The sequence below is a fragment of the Sebastes fasciatus genome, chromosome 12 (genome assembly GCF_043250625.1).
Source record: "Sebastes fasciatus isolate fSebFas1 chromosome 12, fSebFas1.pri, whole genome shotgun sequence".
NCBI classification, from domain to species: domain Eukaryota; kingdom Metazoa; phylum Chordata; class Actinopteri; order Perciformes; family Sebastidae; genus Sebastes; species Sebastes fasciatus.
The window spans coordinates 28,595,562-28,614,575 of NC_133806.1; the positions used below are offsets into that span (position 1 = coordinate 28,595,562).

The 19,014-nt window shown below is 42.2% G+C and overlaps 1 protein-coding gene across 6 annotated transcripts in view; it reads right to left on the reverse strand.

The window, feature by feature from the left end:
• Nucleotides 1-19,014, reverse strand: part of vps13b (vacuolar protein sorting 13 homolog B) — a 394,723-nt gene that overhangs the window by 274,202 nt on the left and 101,507 nt on the right. For all 6 annotated transcript variants that reach the window (XM_074654548.1, XM_074654549.1, XM_074654550.1 and 3 more), the window contains 2 exons: nt 17,015-17,149; nt 15,629-15,808 (listed from right to left, as the gene is read on the reverse strand). In XM_074654548.1, coding sequence (XP_074510649.1) covers nt 15,629-15,808; nt 17,015-17,149 — 315 coding nt within the window. The remainder of the gene's footprint in view (nt 1-15,628; nt 15,809-17,014; nt 17,150-19,014) is intronic.

Sequence of the window (19,014 nt, forward strand, 5' to 3'; positions counted from 1 at the left end):
AAAAAAAGAACCAATGTCAGGTAAAAATGCAAAAGTGGAAGACCAAGATCAAAAACAGAAGTCACATGGCTGCATCTGTGTTTCTGCCAGCCTTTCTGTGATGCATCTCCTTAAGCCGTATGCCTAAAAGCATATACAGATGTAGTATGCAATATGTAAAGCTATAACTTACATGGGGAAATACATGTACTGTACAGTGCAGCACTTGGACGTAATGGCTGTAGCGTACTTTACAGCATCTTTCACCCAGCCAAGAATAAATATCAGAAAGATTATACATTAAAAACAAACTACTATATTAAAAGGTCACATTGAGAAGGCCCAATGACGCGTGCCTCTGCGTTTACTGTATTTGAGTTTGTCTGCAGTGAAATGATTTACATGAATTAAACAATTAAATTAAAAAATGAAATAATATCTGCAAACATTCAGTGAGGTGTGAATCGCAACAAACAGATCACCAAGGGTAGAGAGATTTTTTAGAGACTTTCAGTGAAAGCAAAGTTAAATAAGCAAGGCATTTATTGAGCAGCGTTGTAAGATGTTAACCTTCCAAATCAATTTAAATGTTTTTAATATAATCGATCTTAATGATTATTGTGACACATCATCACACCATGTTATTATAGCCAACTGCTGCATTGAATGGAAAACGACATAAAAGACATAGAGGGGAAAACATTTCACAGTGAGAGCCATACTGTATGTAGACAGATTAATATGCATTTATCTTCACTAAACAAGCAAAAGGTTTAGGGCAATTGAACTCCAATTGAGATATTTTTCTTACTAATGAACAATCTGACAGTTGTGTAAGAAATGGACCAGTTGATGCAATGCAGAAACTAAAAACAAATGTTTTGTTTTTTTAAATGCAAAGAAAAAGTAGTGAATTATAACATCTTGCTTGCCAAATATAGAGCGTTTACTATGTGACATTCATTACGAAATTCAAGCAAAGCAAGGCAAATAATTTAGGAAACATATTAAATGATGTCATTCATTTCAAACTTGGACATTTTAAAATACACAAAGATCTCCTACTTTACGTCTCCCTATAAATCCTACAAATATATAATATACAAGGGTTTCGGGACGCACTTGGCTGTGAAAGTGTATTGGCATTATTTTCAAAAGCAGCTTTATCAATCTCAGACTCTGCCTGAGTATATGTGCGCGTGTGAGTATAATGAATTTAAATGAAAGGCAAGACCACGTTTGATTGGAATACTGAAAGCATTATGAACCTATCCTCAGCAGACTATAACAAAGCATTAACAGGCATTTTATGAAAGTCTCACCTCATCCACAGCGTGCTCCATAAACATCAATCACACAGTCTAATCCTACAGCGGAGGGTGACAGCTGGCCAGTGATATTGTTATAAGTAAAAGCGTGTTCAGCTGAACTGCTGATGGCCAAATGACATGAAGTGAGCGGGAGTTTAGTTTTTTCAAAAGAGAAGTGTATCCTTTTCTACGAGTCGACCCTCTTTTTTTCTTCTTTTTTTAGCTAAATCCATTATTTTATTTCCTATAATTTTTTTCTCCCTTATTATTTTATTTTCTATTTATTTACTTTTTTATTATTTATTTATTTATTTTTTCCCTTTCGGCATTAATACAGGGGCTGAAGATGCTCTCCACATTGTGATGTCTAACTTCATCACTGGACAAATATATTCTTTACACGTTGCTGTAGTTTGAACGTACAGTGTTACAGATTGCAGCTTTGAATCCGGTTCATTTCCGCTGCCAATCATTCTACTGTAGTTAAACCTGCTCATACTTAGCCATCTCAGCACGACTCTTGGTTCTTTGATGGGAAATGACGCCACAAAGATGTTCCTGTGTGGTCTGAGGGTTGGGGGGGGGACTCTGAAGACAAACGAGAACATTGCATACAAAACAAGAAGAATTGCAGAACTCTAAGAGAGAACTGCTTCCATATTTAGGGGATAAATACGTGACGATAGAGTGAAGACTCTGAGAAGCCATTCTTCAGTCAGTCTGTCACTGGGACAAATCACAGCGGTTTTTGGACGATGGAGAGAAAGAAATACATGTTTGAACAACAGAGGGCTGGGGTATATGCGGCAAACAAAACCTTGCATAATCTACTTTGTCTTCCCCTTTCATTTCCCTCTGAGAAACAGATGATGCTAAACTGTACTCTTTGCTGGCTCCGACAGTGTTTCTGAACACGAGCCAACCCTGACAAAGAGCCAAAGACCTTGTAATTGGTACTATTGAGAAGTCTTGTGTGTGTGTGTGAATGAGAGTGTGTAAGAGTAAGCCAGTTATATGGGAGAGACTTCAACATTTAGTGTGGCTTGTGTCACATTCCATACTTGACTGAGCCTCACTGAACCCCCCCAGCCCCCCACCTGGTCTGGTTCCTACTGGCTGATTTTCTTAATTACTTCGCCTTTTTTATGCTGTGAGAAATCTCTCTCACCGCCACCGCCACCATCCTGTCCAAACCTACACCACAAGCCCATAACCGCCATTAGCTTAATTAATTACATCTTAACACAGTGCTCCAGTCATAATGCCTGCATCAGCATCAAAAGAAATTTCCCCGAATCCTACCCCTTCTCACCCCTACATCGCATTTCAACTCCTCTTTCCCCTCAACCCCCTCTTCATCTTTTCATCCTCACCACTGCTGCTTTATGTGGGACCGTGCTTAGCCCACTAACTTTAATATTTCCCCTTTTTTTTTTTCGTTTGAAGAGCTAGTGCTGCTGCAGTGCTGTGTGGTAAACCTTTGCCCACTGTGTGCACTGATTTGGGCAACCGTGCAGCCTGGGAAAATGTGTGCAGAGCGCAGAGCAGGAGGGGAGTGGAAGCGGAGGAGTGTATGGGGGGGAACAGGGTGAAGAGATGAGGGAAGGGCACGGTACGAGGGAGGAGGCGCGCCGCGGCAGCTGAGCTGTGAAGAAGCTAATGGGCTCTCATCCCCTTCCCACGCCCACCGCGTGTTTTCTGACGGGCACTCAAGCGGCGAGACACATATTGGTTTGGCTACCGGCACAGAACTGCAGCCAGCTAGCTTCAATACTGCCGATTCGGCATGTGTCTGAACTCTGGTTAGCCTGTGTGTGACTTTGGGACTGGCAGAGTATGAATCAGTAACCAACCTCTCATAATGTGAAGAGGTGGCGGTTGATCTCGCTCATAGCTGGAACGGCAATAACGTGAGATGAGAGACAGAAGCATGGCTCACAGACAGACAGTGACACTGATAAACTAAGTGGTGATGAACAGGGAGCCACCACAAATTAATGTTTGTCTCTGTCAGCAGAGATGGGAAGGCATTAGAAAGGGAAAATCTCTATCACAGGGCAACTGCTAAACCACAGCCTGTCGCATCAGCACATCTGTACAATTTATCATCAAAACAGAACAGATCAGTGACATAAAGAGTAAAAGAGGTTTCTGATCTTTTCATATCAAATAGTGTTTCAAGCCAATCAAAACCTACACAGTTACTTTACTAACTTAAACCTGCAGTAGGCAACAAGTTGTCGGCATCATTGGGCAAAGATTCCATAATAACCTTTCAGTATATAGTAATTCAAGTGTTCTGAGAGAAAACTAGACTTCTGTGCGTCCCTATTGGCTGTGCTCCGGCTGGTGGGCGGTGCCTGGTATTTCCTCAACAGATCTCAACATGGCTGCCGGGTCACAAACTTTCTCATTTAGAGCTAAACCGTACACTACAAGATGTTTCTGAGAACATTTGAGGAGAGAAATAGGCATTACAGTAACAGAATATTGATTCATATTTGATCAGCGCTGCCTAGTTTGACCGTTTGATCGGAGTTTGTGAGTGATTGACAGCTGCTCAGAGACGGCAGGCTCCAGCTCGGCTCTGATTGGTTGTTTTCCTCCGGTCTGTGAAATCTAGCAGATGCCATTAGGAGCACCGGAGGACACAGAGGCACAAGATTTTTTTCAGATTACCTGTCTCATGTGTTACTGTCAGGATAAAGTGACGTTTTGTAAAAGATAACTTTTTTTTTAATCATATTTGTTCCATTTCTACTCACTGCAGCGTTAAATAATTGTTAAGTAACATATAAGAAAGAATGACCAAAAGTGCATATTCTGATAGTCTGTCACAACACAGAGTATGTACCAGTACAACTAAATCCAATGTGCTAACTAAAGACAGTGTTCTGGCCCCTCCGCAGTCAGTCGGGACATTATCCCCTCTAATTTGTGAGAATAAAAACCCAAGCCCCTGATTAGGTGATCCGGGGGAAGCCAATTGTTTTGATTGTGCTGTGCGATGTTTGATCCGACGGTGTGGAATGTGGCGACCTTTGATCCAGTGACAACATTCAATTAGATAAGGTTAACTAAATTGACCTCCTCCAACCCCTGCTACTCAGCCCAGAACGGGATAAAGTGTAAACAGCTTGTGTGCTACACAGTGAACCCGGCATTACCACTGTCCACGCTAGCAAACAGTCAGCATGCCCTCTCCCATTCACAGCGCATACACGCCATGTATGTGTTTCTGCTTTAAAACCAGTGAAAACTACACTAATTACCCTTCCCTCTCTTCTTCTATACTTACTAATGATGAATGAAGAATCTTAAAGGATACAGCTGGCAAAGTACTCTCTCTCCCTCTCTCTCTCTAAAGAGCTTAACTTGTAATTACTCATTGTAATAACTCTGCAGTCACATGGGAATTTGAAATGATGGGAGTATATAGAACTTGGGGTAGGGGGGGTGGGGGTGGAACTCTTCACTGAATGTCTCACTGACAAACATTAAAAATGAATTGCACCTTAGTGGGAAATGAATCAGGGTGCCCTGGGAATTACATTACGCCCAGTAGCTGACAAGCTAGATTACTATTTTCCAGCTGCTGAGTAACCAAGGGCAATCATCTCCCCCATCCCCACAACGAGGAAAACGAGAAATGCAGGGAAGGCTATAGGAATGAAATGATTGTGTTGGTGTTGTCTCATTTTGAGTGGAGCTCAAAAACTCAACATTAAATCAGAGGCTGCTCACCTGTTGCTAAACATCAAAGTGCAGCTAATCTGTTGCAAAAAGACATAAAAAGATTTGCCAGCTTTATTCAATAGGTCGATTTATTATCGTAACGTGCGGTCAAGCCGGCCGTCATTCTCATCTACGTGGTCAAATGGGCCGACGCTACAACTGTAGAGCACCCATATACTGACATTTATGTTAAATGCATTCAAACGGTCCCGATGGAGCTGACCATGGATGTATAAAGAGAAGCGACGGACTTAGCGTTAGACGGTTAGCGGAAGTATACACGTGTGACTACGTCCGGTTTTCAAAATAAGGTGTTAACAAGTCCCTAGAAGTGTATGATTCAACTTTTTCCCATGGTCTAGTATTTAAAAAGTTAACAAAAATTGCAATAAATCGCAATATCGAATCGCAATACTTAAAAATCGCAATACATATCGAATAGGCACCCAAGTATCGTGATAGTATTGAATCGGGGGATAGGTGAATCACCCCAAAATTGGGATATAGGAGAGCTAAGCTTTTAAAAATTCGACATGACTCGTGAGCTGGCATACAGCTGCTTTCACAAGTGTCCGTCTCAGCTGCCTTATGGAGAGATTTCTCTGTTGTTCTGGTATTTCAATGTGGATGGCAAACCTTTAACAACCTGAAGGAAAACTGGATGGCAAACTTTCGACACATGTATGGCATCTTCAAATGCATTGCATTAGTGCACACCAAATGTGATAAAAGAGGCCATATTAAAGGCAGCCATTAGGTCTTTACAGAGATCTTCTTAATGAGACTGATGAGCTAATATCGTCTCCACTTTCACACGGTGAAACAAGCTTCTTCCCTTTGACACTGCCAAGACGACAGCTTTTAGAAGTGAAACAGCAGTGACCCAGAATGGCCTCTCTTCACACTCAAAGGCTAAATCTTCATCTCTATCTGACTCACTTACACACCACCGTGACGCCTTACACTGACAGCTAACACCAGAAAAGCCTGTAGTTTGACCACTGTGTTCCCCTAAGCTGCAGTTAGTCCTTGTTTCTGCAGCTTCAGCCCGGTCCTAGAAGGAGAACCACTAAACCTCCCTGCTTTATTACCATCACCTGATAATATGCTATAAATTATGATATAGATTAATGTTTAAATTATTTGTTCTGGCATAGCTTGTATAGTCGTGGCTGCATGTTTGACACTCCCTGACTTTCCCACTTGGTCATTTATATTCCATTTTCTGTTTGGTGTATTCTGTTACCTTGCTGTTGCTATGACCGACGTCCCCATAGGGATCATTAAAGGGGTCATTTGCTTTCATCTATTCTCCAGTCTAAGCCCAAACCCCAAACCTCTGTCCATTTTAACTGAGATAAACTGAATCATTGTCAGGAGAGATGTAAAAAGGGCCAACGCCAAATGGCCGCATGGAAGCTGTGATATCATGTAAGGGTGGAGGCTAGCCTGAGCAGCAGCTTTAGCCCCAGTCACACTCCGAACCCAACCCCAACTCCAGCCTCAGCCCTTATCCCCCCTGTACCCAATCTCTGCCCCCTGCCCCTCAGCCTCACACTCCAGCCAGGCTTTAAGCACTGTGAGAGTGGCCTAAGTAGCCCGACACTTCACAGATGAACAGCTCCAGTAATGGGCCGTGATTGACCTCAATGGCCAGCTCTGAGTGGGTTCCCTCGGGTCTAATCTCCACATTACCTGCTCTGCTTCACACACACTGACTGACGAGACATGATGAGAGCGGCTGCCTTGAAGATTAAACAGATTTGTTGAGGAAGTTACGAGGTGCTTAAACAAATAAACAAATGGAACAACCTCTTTATGGTCCAGTTTCATGCACCCAAATTAAATCTAAAATTGAGCGTGGCCATTTTAAACTGTACGCTGCAGTACCCTGTAAACTATTCACACATGTAGATGTCACAGATGTATAACGCAATTTTCATTATCCAGTCAAGTGCTGTCAATGGATTAAAATATTTAATTGCGATTAATCACATGATGGTCCATAGTTAATCACAATTAATCGCACATTTTTTATCTATTCAAAATGTACATTAAAGGGAGATTTTGTCAAGTATTTAATACTCTTATCAACATGGGAGAGGGCAAATATGCTGCTTTATGCAAATGTATGTATATATTTATTACTGTAAAACAATTAACAACACAAAACAATGACAAATATTGTCCAGAAACATGGTTGGTACTTATGGATACCTTAGGTTTTCTAGTTTCATATGATACCAGTATCTTCACTCTAGCTTTAAAACTGAGCCTGCTACAACCTAAAAATCGCAAGTTGCATTCATGCGTTAAAGAAATTAGTGGCGTTAAAACGAATTTGCGTTAACGCGTTATTATCGCGTAAACTTTGACAGCCTAATATATAGATATAGATATAAATAATATATCTATATATATACAGAGAGAGAGAGAGAGAGAGAGAGAGAGAGAGAGAGAGAGAGAGAGAGAGAGAGAGAGAGAGAGAGAGAGAGAGAGAGAGAGAGAGAGAGAGAGAGAGAGAGAGAGAGAGATACAGTCACACATTTCAGTAGTATTTGTCTCTCAATTGTTCACAATAATTTCAAATGAAGCCTTGGTCAGTTCCCAACAGCTACAAAGCTGATCACATTACTTCACAAGACCAGCTAAAGAAATTGCCTCTAGTGTTTTCTCACCAGGATGTAAAATAAATGTATTTTTAGTACCATTTTGTCCACTGTAGGTCTATCAGCCAGAGAAAGTTCAGCCCAGCAGCTTAAAGCCATCAAGCTGCTGCCTGAGACAAAGCCAGACTGTTGATTTAACACTCAATGGAGTGAGCGAACACATGCAAAGGAGGGGAAAAAGAGCATGATAGATGGACGTATGAAAGTACGGCAGGCCTTTGAAAGATTGTAATGGAGGAGGCTACCAGGGGAGATCCCAAAATTCACACCCCATCTACGGTGTCAGTGCAACCCATTCAAAGGCCACGGTTTTCTGAGAGGAGGCACAGAGACCATGTGCGGCAAGTGTTTCTAAGTGTATGCATGCCTGCGCACATGTGCACGCACCACTCAGTGAGTGTGGTGCACAAGTGCGTGTTTGTGTGAAATGGTCAGATCAAAGTCAGGTGGCGCTTCATTCCCACCTGCTCTCATTAGTCTTTGGGTCTACGGGCCCGGAGCACTGTAAGATCCCACGTGTCTCTGACTGCTGTGGACAGGTCTCTCAGGACAATTACACACACACAGAGAACTGTGTGGATGTGTCACCATATCAACAAGTAAAGACGATTAAATATCTAGATGGATTGATGGATAGATGGGGAAGCAAATGTTTCTACTAACTAAAAAACATTTGTGGAAGTATTGACACTAACTACCGATGGGAACATATTTTGTTTTCTTTAAAAACCGTAGATTAATCACGCTACAGTGTAAACAAAGTAGCTCAGCGTTGAAGACTGGACTTAATTCCATATAAAACCTCAAACTCTGAAACATTTTCTTCCTTCCATCTGTCCAATATGAACAGTAATTGAGGAGAAAACAGCTTTAATATCTATTAGGGGACTAAATATGTTTAGTATTACCGCACCCAGGGAATTCTCCAAGGATTAATTCCATGTAGCTTTCATAATTCCCTCCAATATGTTTAAATTAAGATTAAAGATCACTTTGTTCCCCTATTCCCACAGCTCCCATGGTATGGTAAAGAGATCAAAACTGGAGGGCTTTATAGGGAACATCTTTAACATTTGCTCTGCTCTCAGTGTGCTTGATTAAATGTAACATTTTGAGATCCCAGAGTTCTGAGAAAGGCATAAATCATTGTCTCGCAGCTGCTGGCGTGCCTGGGGAAAACACATGCTATCCCTCACTCTCGCTCACTTTTTGTCTTCTCTGTGATCATAAAGCCCACCCGACCCGTTGGTCCCTCCTCCTTCTGGTGCAAGTCAGGGTGGTGGTGGTGGGTGGGGTGAGGTGGAGGGGGGGGGGGGGGGGGGGGGGGCACCTGCAGGCTGCCGCACACCCTGAGGTTGAGCATAAACCCCAGCTCCTCACACGCCCTCTAGCCCTCGACTCCCTCACACTGGCCCCGTCCAAGGCCCCCTTAGTCTTTCCCATCCATCAGCAGTGACAGGCCCCAGGACCAAGCCAAGGAGGATAGTCAGCCAGCCACTGTCCGGGGATCAAAATGATCAAGCTGTCTTTTGAGTAGTAGTGATAATTTACACTCGGCGTAGCACTGGAGGTCATTCTGAATGACATGGCCAAGGATTTCTGGTCCTTGTGATCCTTAAGGCACCGCATCTACTCTGATTAAATTCACAAATAATTTATAGATCTAATACCAGTTGAGGAATACAGGCATCAGTCCCAGTGTGTGTTAGTGAAGGATGACATGTCCCTGGCTCTCAGCTGGGCCCATGTGGAAGACTAACCTGTGCCCCTTCTGATCCAGCCTGCCAACCAGGATTGCTGCCTGCTGTGACTTAAAAGCAACTCTCTCTCTCTCTCTCTCTCTCTGAGCTCTCCCCCTGAGCTCCACAAGTTGGACTCCTCCTACAGCTGCCTCGCTTTCTTCTAGGTTTCTGCTCCATCCCTCACTTTGTTTTTTTCATGTTATTTAAAGCTGCAGTGGGTAGAAATGGAGCAAATATGATTTTAAAAAGTTATTTTTTATAAAACAGTCACTATAGCCTGACAGTAGTGCATGAGACAGGTAATCTGAAAAAAATCATGTGCCTCTGTGTCCTCCGGTGCTCCTAATGGCATCTGCAAGATTTCCCAGACCGGAGGAAAACAACCAATCAGAGCTGATTTAGAGTCAGCCGTCCAGATGCTGTCTATGAGAGCCACGAGTCAATCACTAGCGAACTCTGACCAAATGGTCAAACTAGGCAGCGCTGATCAATATGAATCAATATTCTGTTACTGTAATGCCTATTTCTCTCCTCAAATGTTTTCAGAAACATCTTGTAGTGTACTGTTTAGCTGTAAAGTGAGAAAGTTTGTGACCCGGCAGCCACGTTGAGAACAGTTGAAGAAATACCAAGCACCGCCCACCAGCCGGAGCACAGCCAATAGGAACGCTCTCTCTCTCTGAAATGACCTGAGATTGGCCAAAGTCTCCCGTCACGTGTTAGATTTTTTTAAAGCCTGAAAACAGAGCCATGAGGAGGTGCAGAAGTCTAGTTATCACTCAGAACACTTGAATTACAATATGCTGAAAGATTGTTAAGGAATTTTTGGCCAATGATGCCAAAAAAAATTCTGCCTGATACAGTTTTAATAAAGGCATTGATTTCTCATTATTCTCTGGGTCATAACGGAGCACATGCATGATTCATGTTTGGTTCTTGTAAAAGGGGAGAAAATGAAAAAGAAAAAGGGGAGAACAATTGGTTGTGGGGTTACTCTGCCACGGCCAAAAAATCGTATCGTTTTTGGGTATATCTAAAACGGCTGCTCAATTAGGAGAAATCATCTGGGACCGTCGCGTTGTAATGTGAAGGGGTTAAACGGCAAGATATGAAATTACGATACGCCTTTGGATCTATAAAAGAGGATATTTCAAAGCAGAGCTGCTTAGTTCTTCTGCGTTAAAACCCACGCCTTTAATTGTGTTTAATTTATTAGAATGTTCCAACCTCAACTCTGTTAAATGAAAACACATTCGCCTGGATCTGCAGGAGTTCTACAAGTGTATGGGGACTCCCTCCAACCACCACCCCTAGCCACTCAACCCAATCTCTTCATTTTCTAAGTAAGTTGGAATTTCATTTTTCGCTGGTAAACAATTAGACAGAAAACAGATGTGACTGGCCATATTTGAAAGCAACTCGGTTGAATTAACTGTGCATGAAAGAGCGAGAGAGATAGAGAGAAGATTAAAACATGTGTCAAAGCTGCCATTAAAATGCCGGACCACGCATTCATTTATTTAAACTATCGCTACTTTGGTGCAGTGACAATTAACATTCCCCATCGTGCTCTGAGGTTTGTTCTAAAAATATAACTGTCGTAGAAAGAGGTCGAGACAAGAGTGCCCTAGAGACTTGTGTGATTGGCCGTTAGTAAAGAATTTAGCTGTCTGTTAGACCAAATGTGTTGTATCAGAAGTGACCTCAGAGATTTGGGCCTTTCTGAGCTCTAAAAAAGGGAAAATGTAAGACATGGGAGGAAATGGCTTCTGGGATGAATTAAAGGATCCATAAGGAAAGTGCTGGCAATTTCCAGAGCCTGTCACATCCTCTAAGAAATGAGACAACACAGAGATCACACATACATGACCAGTGGGGAAACACTGAAGGCAAGGCTTCCCTCGACTTATAATCAACCGCAGTCAATCACACACACCGAAACATGAAAATAAGGCATATGTGTGTGAAAGCACCATGGCATGTGAGTATATAAATCCAAACATTTCAGTGACTACACGTTGGTGGCTTGATGTCTGTTACCAACAAGCCCCCCTCCTTCCTTAAACAAATGTTATGCTTTGGGAGTTGGGCGGACAGATCCCGCAGCACTGCTGCGCCTCGCGTTGCATCCCTACAAAAACCAGAAGCGACTAATCAAATGAAAAATGGAATATAAAAGTTGATTGCGGCTCATTATATCTTAATGTTTTCGGCATGTCGATGGTGTAAGGAGTTAGCTTTTCTCTTACTCCCCTACCTCGGTCCTACGCTCCATGTATAATGATCACGCTTTAAGAATTTGCTAAATGGAATCAACAGAGCCACGTGGGACGAATAAAATGTGTTTGATGCCGAGGGCCAAGTGCTCCGACAATTCAGAAATGTCATGATCACAAAACCCCGGAGTCGGTCCTGCGGGAGCAAAGGGTGCAGCCCGTTTCGAGTGGTGCTACTCCACCTTTCATCTCTGGCTGAATGAGGCGTCGCATCCATCATTCCATTAACGCTGCTCTAACAGGCTCCCAGTCACCCGCTAGATGACGGCGGGGACACGGGACATGTGGACTGACCGAAAAGCTTTGATGTAAGCCTGACCACCGTACAAAACACAGACCTAGAAGTAGACACCCCAAAATGCCTGTGCACGCACACACACACACACACTAACTTCGCAAGCTCTTCCTTCAACAGCATGTTTGACACAACACACACACATGCACAGAGAGAGAGAAATGTTCCAGTCTGGTGATATTGTTACTGTCAAGGCAGGCATGCTGCTGTCTCCGACTTTGACTGTATTGACAGGTATATTGCAGATAAAAGAAAGATTTCTGGCAGAAATACTGCGTGTGTGTTTGTCAGCTGTTCTGCAGTGCTTTGCATCAAAAGTAGGGCTGGCAATCGATCAAAATATTTATACGATTACTCAAAAATAAATCACAAATTTTTTTATCTGTTCAAAATGTACCTTAAAGGGAGATTTGTCAAGTATTTAATACTCTTATCAACATGGGAGTGGGCAAATATGCTGCTTTATGCAAATGTATGTATATATTTATTATTGGAAATAAATTAACAACACAAAACAATGATAAATATTGTCCAGAAACCCTCACAGGTACTGCATTTAGCATAAAGAATATGCTCAAATCAAAACATGACAAACTGCAGCCCAACAGGCAACAACAGCTGTCAGTGTGTCAGTGTGCTGACTTGACTCTGACTTGCCCCAAACTTCATGTGATTATCATAAAGTGGGCATGTCTGTAAAGGAGAGACTCGTGGGTACCCATTGAACCTATTTTCATTCACATATCTTGAGGTCAGAGGTCAAGGGACCCCTTGGAAAATGGCCACGGCAGTTTTTCCTTGCCAAAATTTAGTGTAAGTTTGGAGCGTTATTTATCCTTCTTCGGGACAAGCTAGTATGACATGGTTGGTACCAATGAATTCCTTAGGTTTTTCTAGTTTCATATGATACCAGTATCTTCAATCTTTTAAAACTGAGCCCGCTACAACCTAAAAAGTGCAAATTGCGTTAATGTGTTAAAGAAATTAGTCTTAAAAGCAAAAAGACGGTGGGAACAGTGGGCAAGTAATGTAATCGGTGTGTGCCCGACCGATAACACCGACTAACGCGGTCAAGCTTAATATGGAGAGGAGGAATGATTGTAGCAACTAACAACTCTTTCACAAGCATTTTATTAAGATAGTTTTTCATCGCCAACATTTTGCCCAAGTTTGGGGCGTTATTTAACCTCCTTCGTGACAAGTTAGTATGACATGGTATGACCAATGGATTCTTTAGGTTTTTTAGTTTCATATGATGAAACATCACTCTAGCTTTAAAACTGAGCCAGATATAACCATTAAAAAACGCAAGTTGCTTTAATACGTTAAAGAAATGAATGGTATTAAAACAAATTTGCGTTGACTTTGCTTTGACAGCCCTAGTTAAAAAAGTTAAAGTGAAAATACAAAAAAAGTGAATGTTCATATTGCTTTCATTCATTAATGTTTGTTCCTTTGTACCAACCACCAGACCATATGAAATGAATGTCTCGTCAGACTTCTAAGAAACAAAGGAACAGAGATGTATGCATGAAGAATAGAAAGAGGGAGAGACAGAAAGCATGAGTATCTTAGACTTGAGTTTAAAAGCAACCAAAAAGGTTAAAAGACAAAAGAGAGATGCAGACAGAGTGGAAAAGAAAGCAAGCAAAGATTAAACACAGAAGAGGGGGAAAAAAAGAGGAGAGTATTGAGGCAGTGATGAGAAGGAGTGCAGGCCTCCGCTGCTCCACATCTGCTGGAGATATATCCAGTGCTTCTGGGAGTCAGACCCCCGCCTCCCTTTCACCTTCATCTTCTTTCTCTCTCCCCCTCTTTTCGCTTCCTTTTTGGTCTTCTGGTTTGTGTTCAGATCAGGTTTTAATATTCAAAAATATGTACTGTCTTTATGAGCCATTGCTTTGCTGAAATAATATGCTCTCTAAATCAAAGTAATAGTCTGAGGCTGTGCACTAAATAGAATTTACCCGAGTTCCTAAAAGTATCTATCTATGTCTGCGAGGCTGTAAAGGGTGGAACAACCCCTTGTCAGAAATACAACGTTGCTTTTAAGAATCTACGCTTATGTCATTGCGACTTGCGGGAAATTTATTCAACGACTGTCCTCGCATTTATCAAACCGTGAGTTGCCTATGAAATGCAAGCTTTTCCCTGCCTAACATTTACAATTTATAGCATTGTCTTGGCGCTGCGTTCACTGGCAATGGGACGGTGATTGACTGGGTGACATTCAAACAGCAATGGAATGGAATTCCTGGTTAGGGATGACCTCCCAAATCCGTTGTCTCTAAACCGTACTTATCGTCTTACTTCACTTCACTCCAAGCTACAGCTGTGTCTTCTCCTCGCAGTCCGAAACCACCTGAGGCTGACTCTATCTCCATCTCAGCGCTGACATGTTTAAGGCCCTGGGGCCTGATGTGATTCAGGTTTGGGGGGTTTACTGTACGTAAGTCAAGGCCACACGATGAATCTCTGCAGGCCTGTATTAAAAGTGATGTAGAGTTGGGACTCTGAAGACAACTCTGAAAACAAATACTGGAGGTGTATTCTTTTACATTGTCACCCCTGGCTTCTCTTGTTGGGCGGGAGGAGGGGGGTTGTGGGATAACAGCCCAGAGAGTACTTTGAGAGACTCACCTTTTGTGGGCTTTTAGAGACTTGGGAGCAATTGAAGGCCATGACATAGGAGAGACTGTCAAGTACATGTACTTCCAAAGGCATCAATCTTCCCTGGTAGCCCAGTAGGGCTGCCCGATAGGAGAAGTAGTTGCAGTCGCAGGTGGGGAGGAAAGGTTAGTGATGACATACCGATATTAATGGCCTCATTCACAGGAGAAAGCATTACAGGAGCAATTTTTGCTTGAAAGAACACTGGAGACCAGTAGATACATGAGATGCACCGAGTTGTAGTCATTAAATAGCCAACAAAAAGGTCAACTAAATCAAGCACTACAGCACTTTGGAATCTGAATTGCATTTTTGAGTCTTTTGGAAGGGCTACTGAATAACCACACCCTCCCTCTAAAACACACATACTGTACATACACCCCCACACATCTGTGGTCGAAGGATGCAATCAAAAACTGCAACCTGACATCAGTGCAGCCTTCAACAGCAATCCTCGAGCGGTTAAGATGTTGTTAGCCAGCTCGGCCCAGCGCTGACAGAGACTAACTGCTGTTTAGAGAACTCATGCAGCCTGTAAAGAGACGCCGGGTTGCCAGCCCGGCCTCAAGGATACTGGAGTGGAAAACACTTATCGGCTTTACTAAACAAATAACTGAAAAGGGGGCATTGCGTGACATTATGGGAGGAAGGAAAATATGACGACCTAAACAAACCGAGAGTCTTGCATTAGATCACCAATAATTGAGATGGAATATGGACTACCAGTGCCTGTCACAAGTCCAAACACCACAACCACGACCGGAAAATGAGCTAAAGAACTGATATATCAACGCAGGATGGTGATTTGTGATTTCAAAAATACGCAGGCCGAGAGAGAAATTGTACCACAGAGCAATGTACAATGATAGATGCAGTGGAAAGAGAGAGAGAGGAGAGGAGAGATTGTAATGCATGCACTTGCAGCATGTTGCAACATTTCAGAAGCTCCTACCTGAGTTCCTGCAGTCCTCTCCTTGCTGAGGGACCTGAACAGAAAAGGCCAGCAGGTCTGGAGCCAGCAAAGATTCAGGCTTTCGAATCTCATTAAGCCAGCGGCTCGTATGGAGTTCTTTGGTGTCAGATGGGCCCTGAATCAGAGGAACCAGCTTCTCCTTAACCCCCTCTCCTGAACCTAGGAGACGAGGTAAGACTAATCAATACATTACAAATTCCCCATCAAACATTATTCATATTCACAAATGTGTCGAAGAGGATACATCAAATATAAAAGCAAGAGTCTTGTCTTGAGTGCTTCACGGATTACAAAAAAAAAACTTTTATTTGAATCACTTGGTGACTTGAGTTAAGGAGAGAAATGTATTGGTGAAATTGAATTACAGCAATTTACCTATGCTGCTGCAACAGCCTATTTTCTGACTGTACAAGTGTACAAGTCGCCATCCATTAGCTGTGTTTCAGTGTCTTAGACTAAAAGGAGGAGACAAACTACGACACTATATGTTGAAGACACTTTGTGCCTAAAGGCTTTTGATAATAAAGTAACTATGTTAACATAAATTCCAGCATTTGTCAGCAATTAAAGCAGTCCGCCAATCAACAGATTGGGCTTTCAAAGCAACATGAGACAACCAAAAGACACCATATCATCCATGTCCAAACTGCAGGTGAAATATGAGGGAGAAAATGCTTAAAAATAATCTTAAGAGTGTTGCAGAAACCTTTAAAAATCATAACAAAACGTCAAATAGACAAAATGCATTGACAAAAGGAATAGCCATCACAACAGGAATATGATGACAGTACTACTCAGCTTTGTAACCATGTTTGCAGTGATGACTTATTTACCTCAAAAATTAAAGCAACTCCTCATGGGTACATTATTTTATGCATCCACTGTAGATGTTAATTTAAATATAAGAACATTAATTGCGCATGCTTTTTTTTCTTTGTATTCTATACTGACAGCTGCAATAGATCTTATAGTCTGCCTGACATCATGTGTGCAGTTTGACCCTGTGAACTCTGTGCTATGACACTAGCTCCAATAACATCCTCGCCATCAAAGACATGGCCGGAGCCCAATGACAGCGCCCCAGGAGAAAAACAGCAACTGAATCACATAGCTGGAAAGAAATCAAGATAAAGATTGAGGGGCAGAAAGAGAGGGAGAGAGAGAGAGAGAGAGAGAGAGAGAGAGAGAGAGAGAGAGAGAGAGAGAGAGAGAGAGAGAGAGAGAGAGAGAGAGAGAGAGAGAGAGAGAGACGGAGTGAAGTGTGTAAAAGTATAAGTTAAAGAAAGCAAGAGAAGAGTCTAGTCGGTCTCACTCTCTCCCTCCTACACAGGCAGTAAAGTTTTAACAGGGCACAGCTGCACACACCTGGGGTCCTGGCGCACACTTTTACAGCTCCCACGGTTCCCGAGGCACATTTCACCGTCGCACGGCTGCAGAACTTCAGCTCCAGGTTTTGGACCGAGCCCTCGAGAGTCGGTGACGGGCCCGGAGACTTCACACCTAATAAAAAAAATTTAAAAAAAGTGAAAATGAAGTGCAGTCCGGCAGGTTTAAACACCGCTGCCGTGGCTTCGTTAAACACTTGATTGGCCTTTAATTGGTCTTGACCCCTTTCTTTCCCTCTCTGTCTCTCCCAAAGTCCTGAGAAACCAGGTGCTCTTTTAAACACAGATATCACCAACACCAGGCCGAGTGTGCTGCGTTTCTCTGAGCTCTGGCAAGGGATACAAGTGGTGCCCTCTGTTTCCGAGGTTAACCTGTTGCTGTGTCTCCATACCATGATAAATATGTCAAACAAAAACACATTTATATATTATAGTAAGCTGTAAAAGTTTGTTAAAACACATGTGAACAGTCCCCTGAAGCTACAATCTCAACAACACATTTTGCTATAATGTATGATATCAGCACCTGACATCTTAGTTTCGCTACAATCCATGTTAGTCCCCAGTACATTTTAAATCTTTATTATTTAATGTTTTATTTCTATGTGTGTGTGTTTATCTCTGAGCACAAGCTGAACATTTACAAGTGACATATTTTATTTGTATTTTGATCCCTCTGGATTTAGAAAGCTTCCTGTGAAAACATGTAGAGTACGCTGATGGGATTTTGGATACAGCAAAATCTTGACATCACAGCCATGTTGTTTTTAAAAAGTGCCCAGGAAGGATATTAAAATAGATAAAAAACCCTTAAATTGTCAAGTGCTTGTTCTAAATGTTTTACAAGTTCCCAGTAAATCTACTGAGTTGAGTGACTTTTTCGGTTAAATAACAGGGACTATTAGGAGTATGAGTAATAGGCCAATATAAAGGATATATCTTTCCAAAATAATATCCAATACAGTCACGCCAGTATCCAGCTTAGTGTCAACTACAACTCACCTAACACCAGCATTACATCACAGGAGCCTCAAGTGCTCTTCGCTCTATGATTATTTCTCTTAATGGCAGCGTGGTGTGGAAGAACCTTCCGTCTGCCATCTTTCCAAAATGAAACTGTTTGCACTGAGGGAAGGAGTTGGGGGGGATTACATACTCGCCATTATGATATGTCAATGTTATTTCTATGGTGAGAGGCTATTTCAAACACATAACAAGAGGAGGAGGGAGAAATAGCTGCATGGCTAAAAGATACTGTAGAGTTTAGGGAGTCCTGTGCCAAACCGCCTGTTGAGAGAGGAGAGGAGGATCCATCCATCACATGCTACATTCTTCCAGTGAGGGAGTCGCATTAAATTCTTACATCACCTGTTCCAATAAGGCTTTACTTCTCAGAATAATCCCCCTTTTTACAGTGATAGCAATCCATTTCCTACAAGTGTCCGCGGCACTTTCTGAATAAGTTTACGACTCAGAGGGGCTTTTTTTTTTTTCTGTCAAATGCTGAAAGATCAACGGGTCAGAAAGGCCGAAAGAACAGCATAGAGAAACTCATTAAGTTAAATATAAACACAAATACTGTAAAGATTGATCAAGAACAATTGAAGCAGGCGGACTGGATAGCAGGGACTTATTGCCTACTGGTGCTACCAGAGAGGTTATGAAAGCACAACAGGTCATTATTTGGCAACGGTTCCTGAAGCTACTGTAACAGAAAAAAGCTGGTCTGGACATCTAAAAGCTTTCTTTCATCCACATCCACTTGCTCTCTGACTTGTTGTCTTACATTTCGTATTATTTAACTCTTCTACCTGTTAAATAAACTCTTCTTACTTCCCACATGTCTTCTCCCCCCTGATCTCTGTCTGTTTGGTCACTTAAGGCTAGCCCAAACTAAAAGGTTTTTCAAATCTTAACAGATTTTCAAAATGTGAGACCCCACACATTACGACATGTTATGTTCAATTTAAAAGTTTTGTT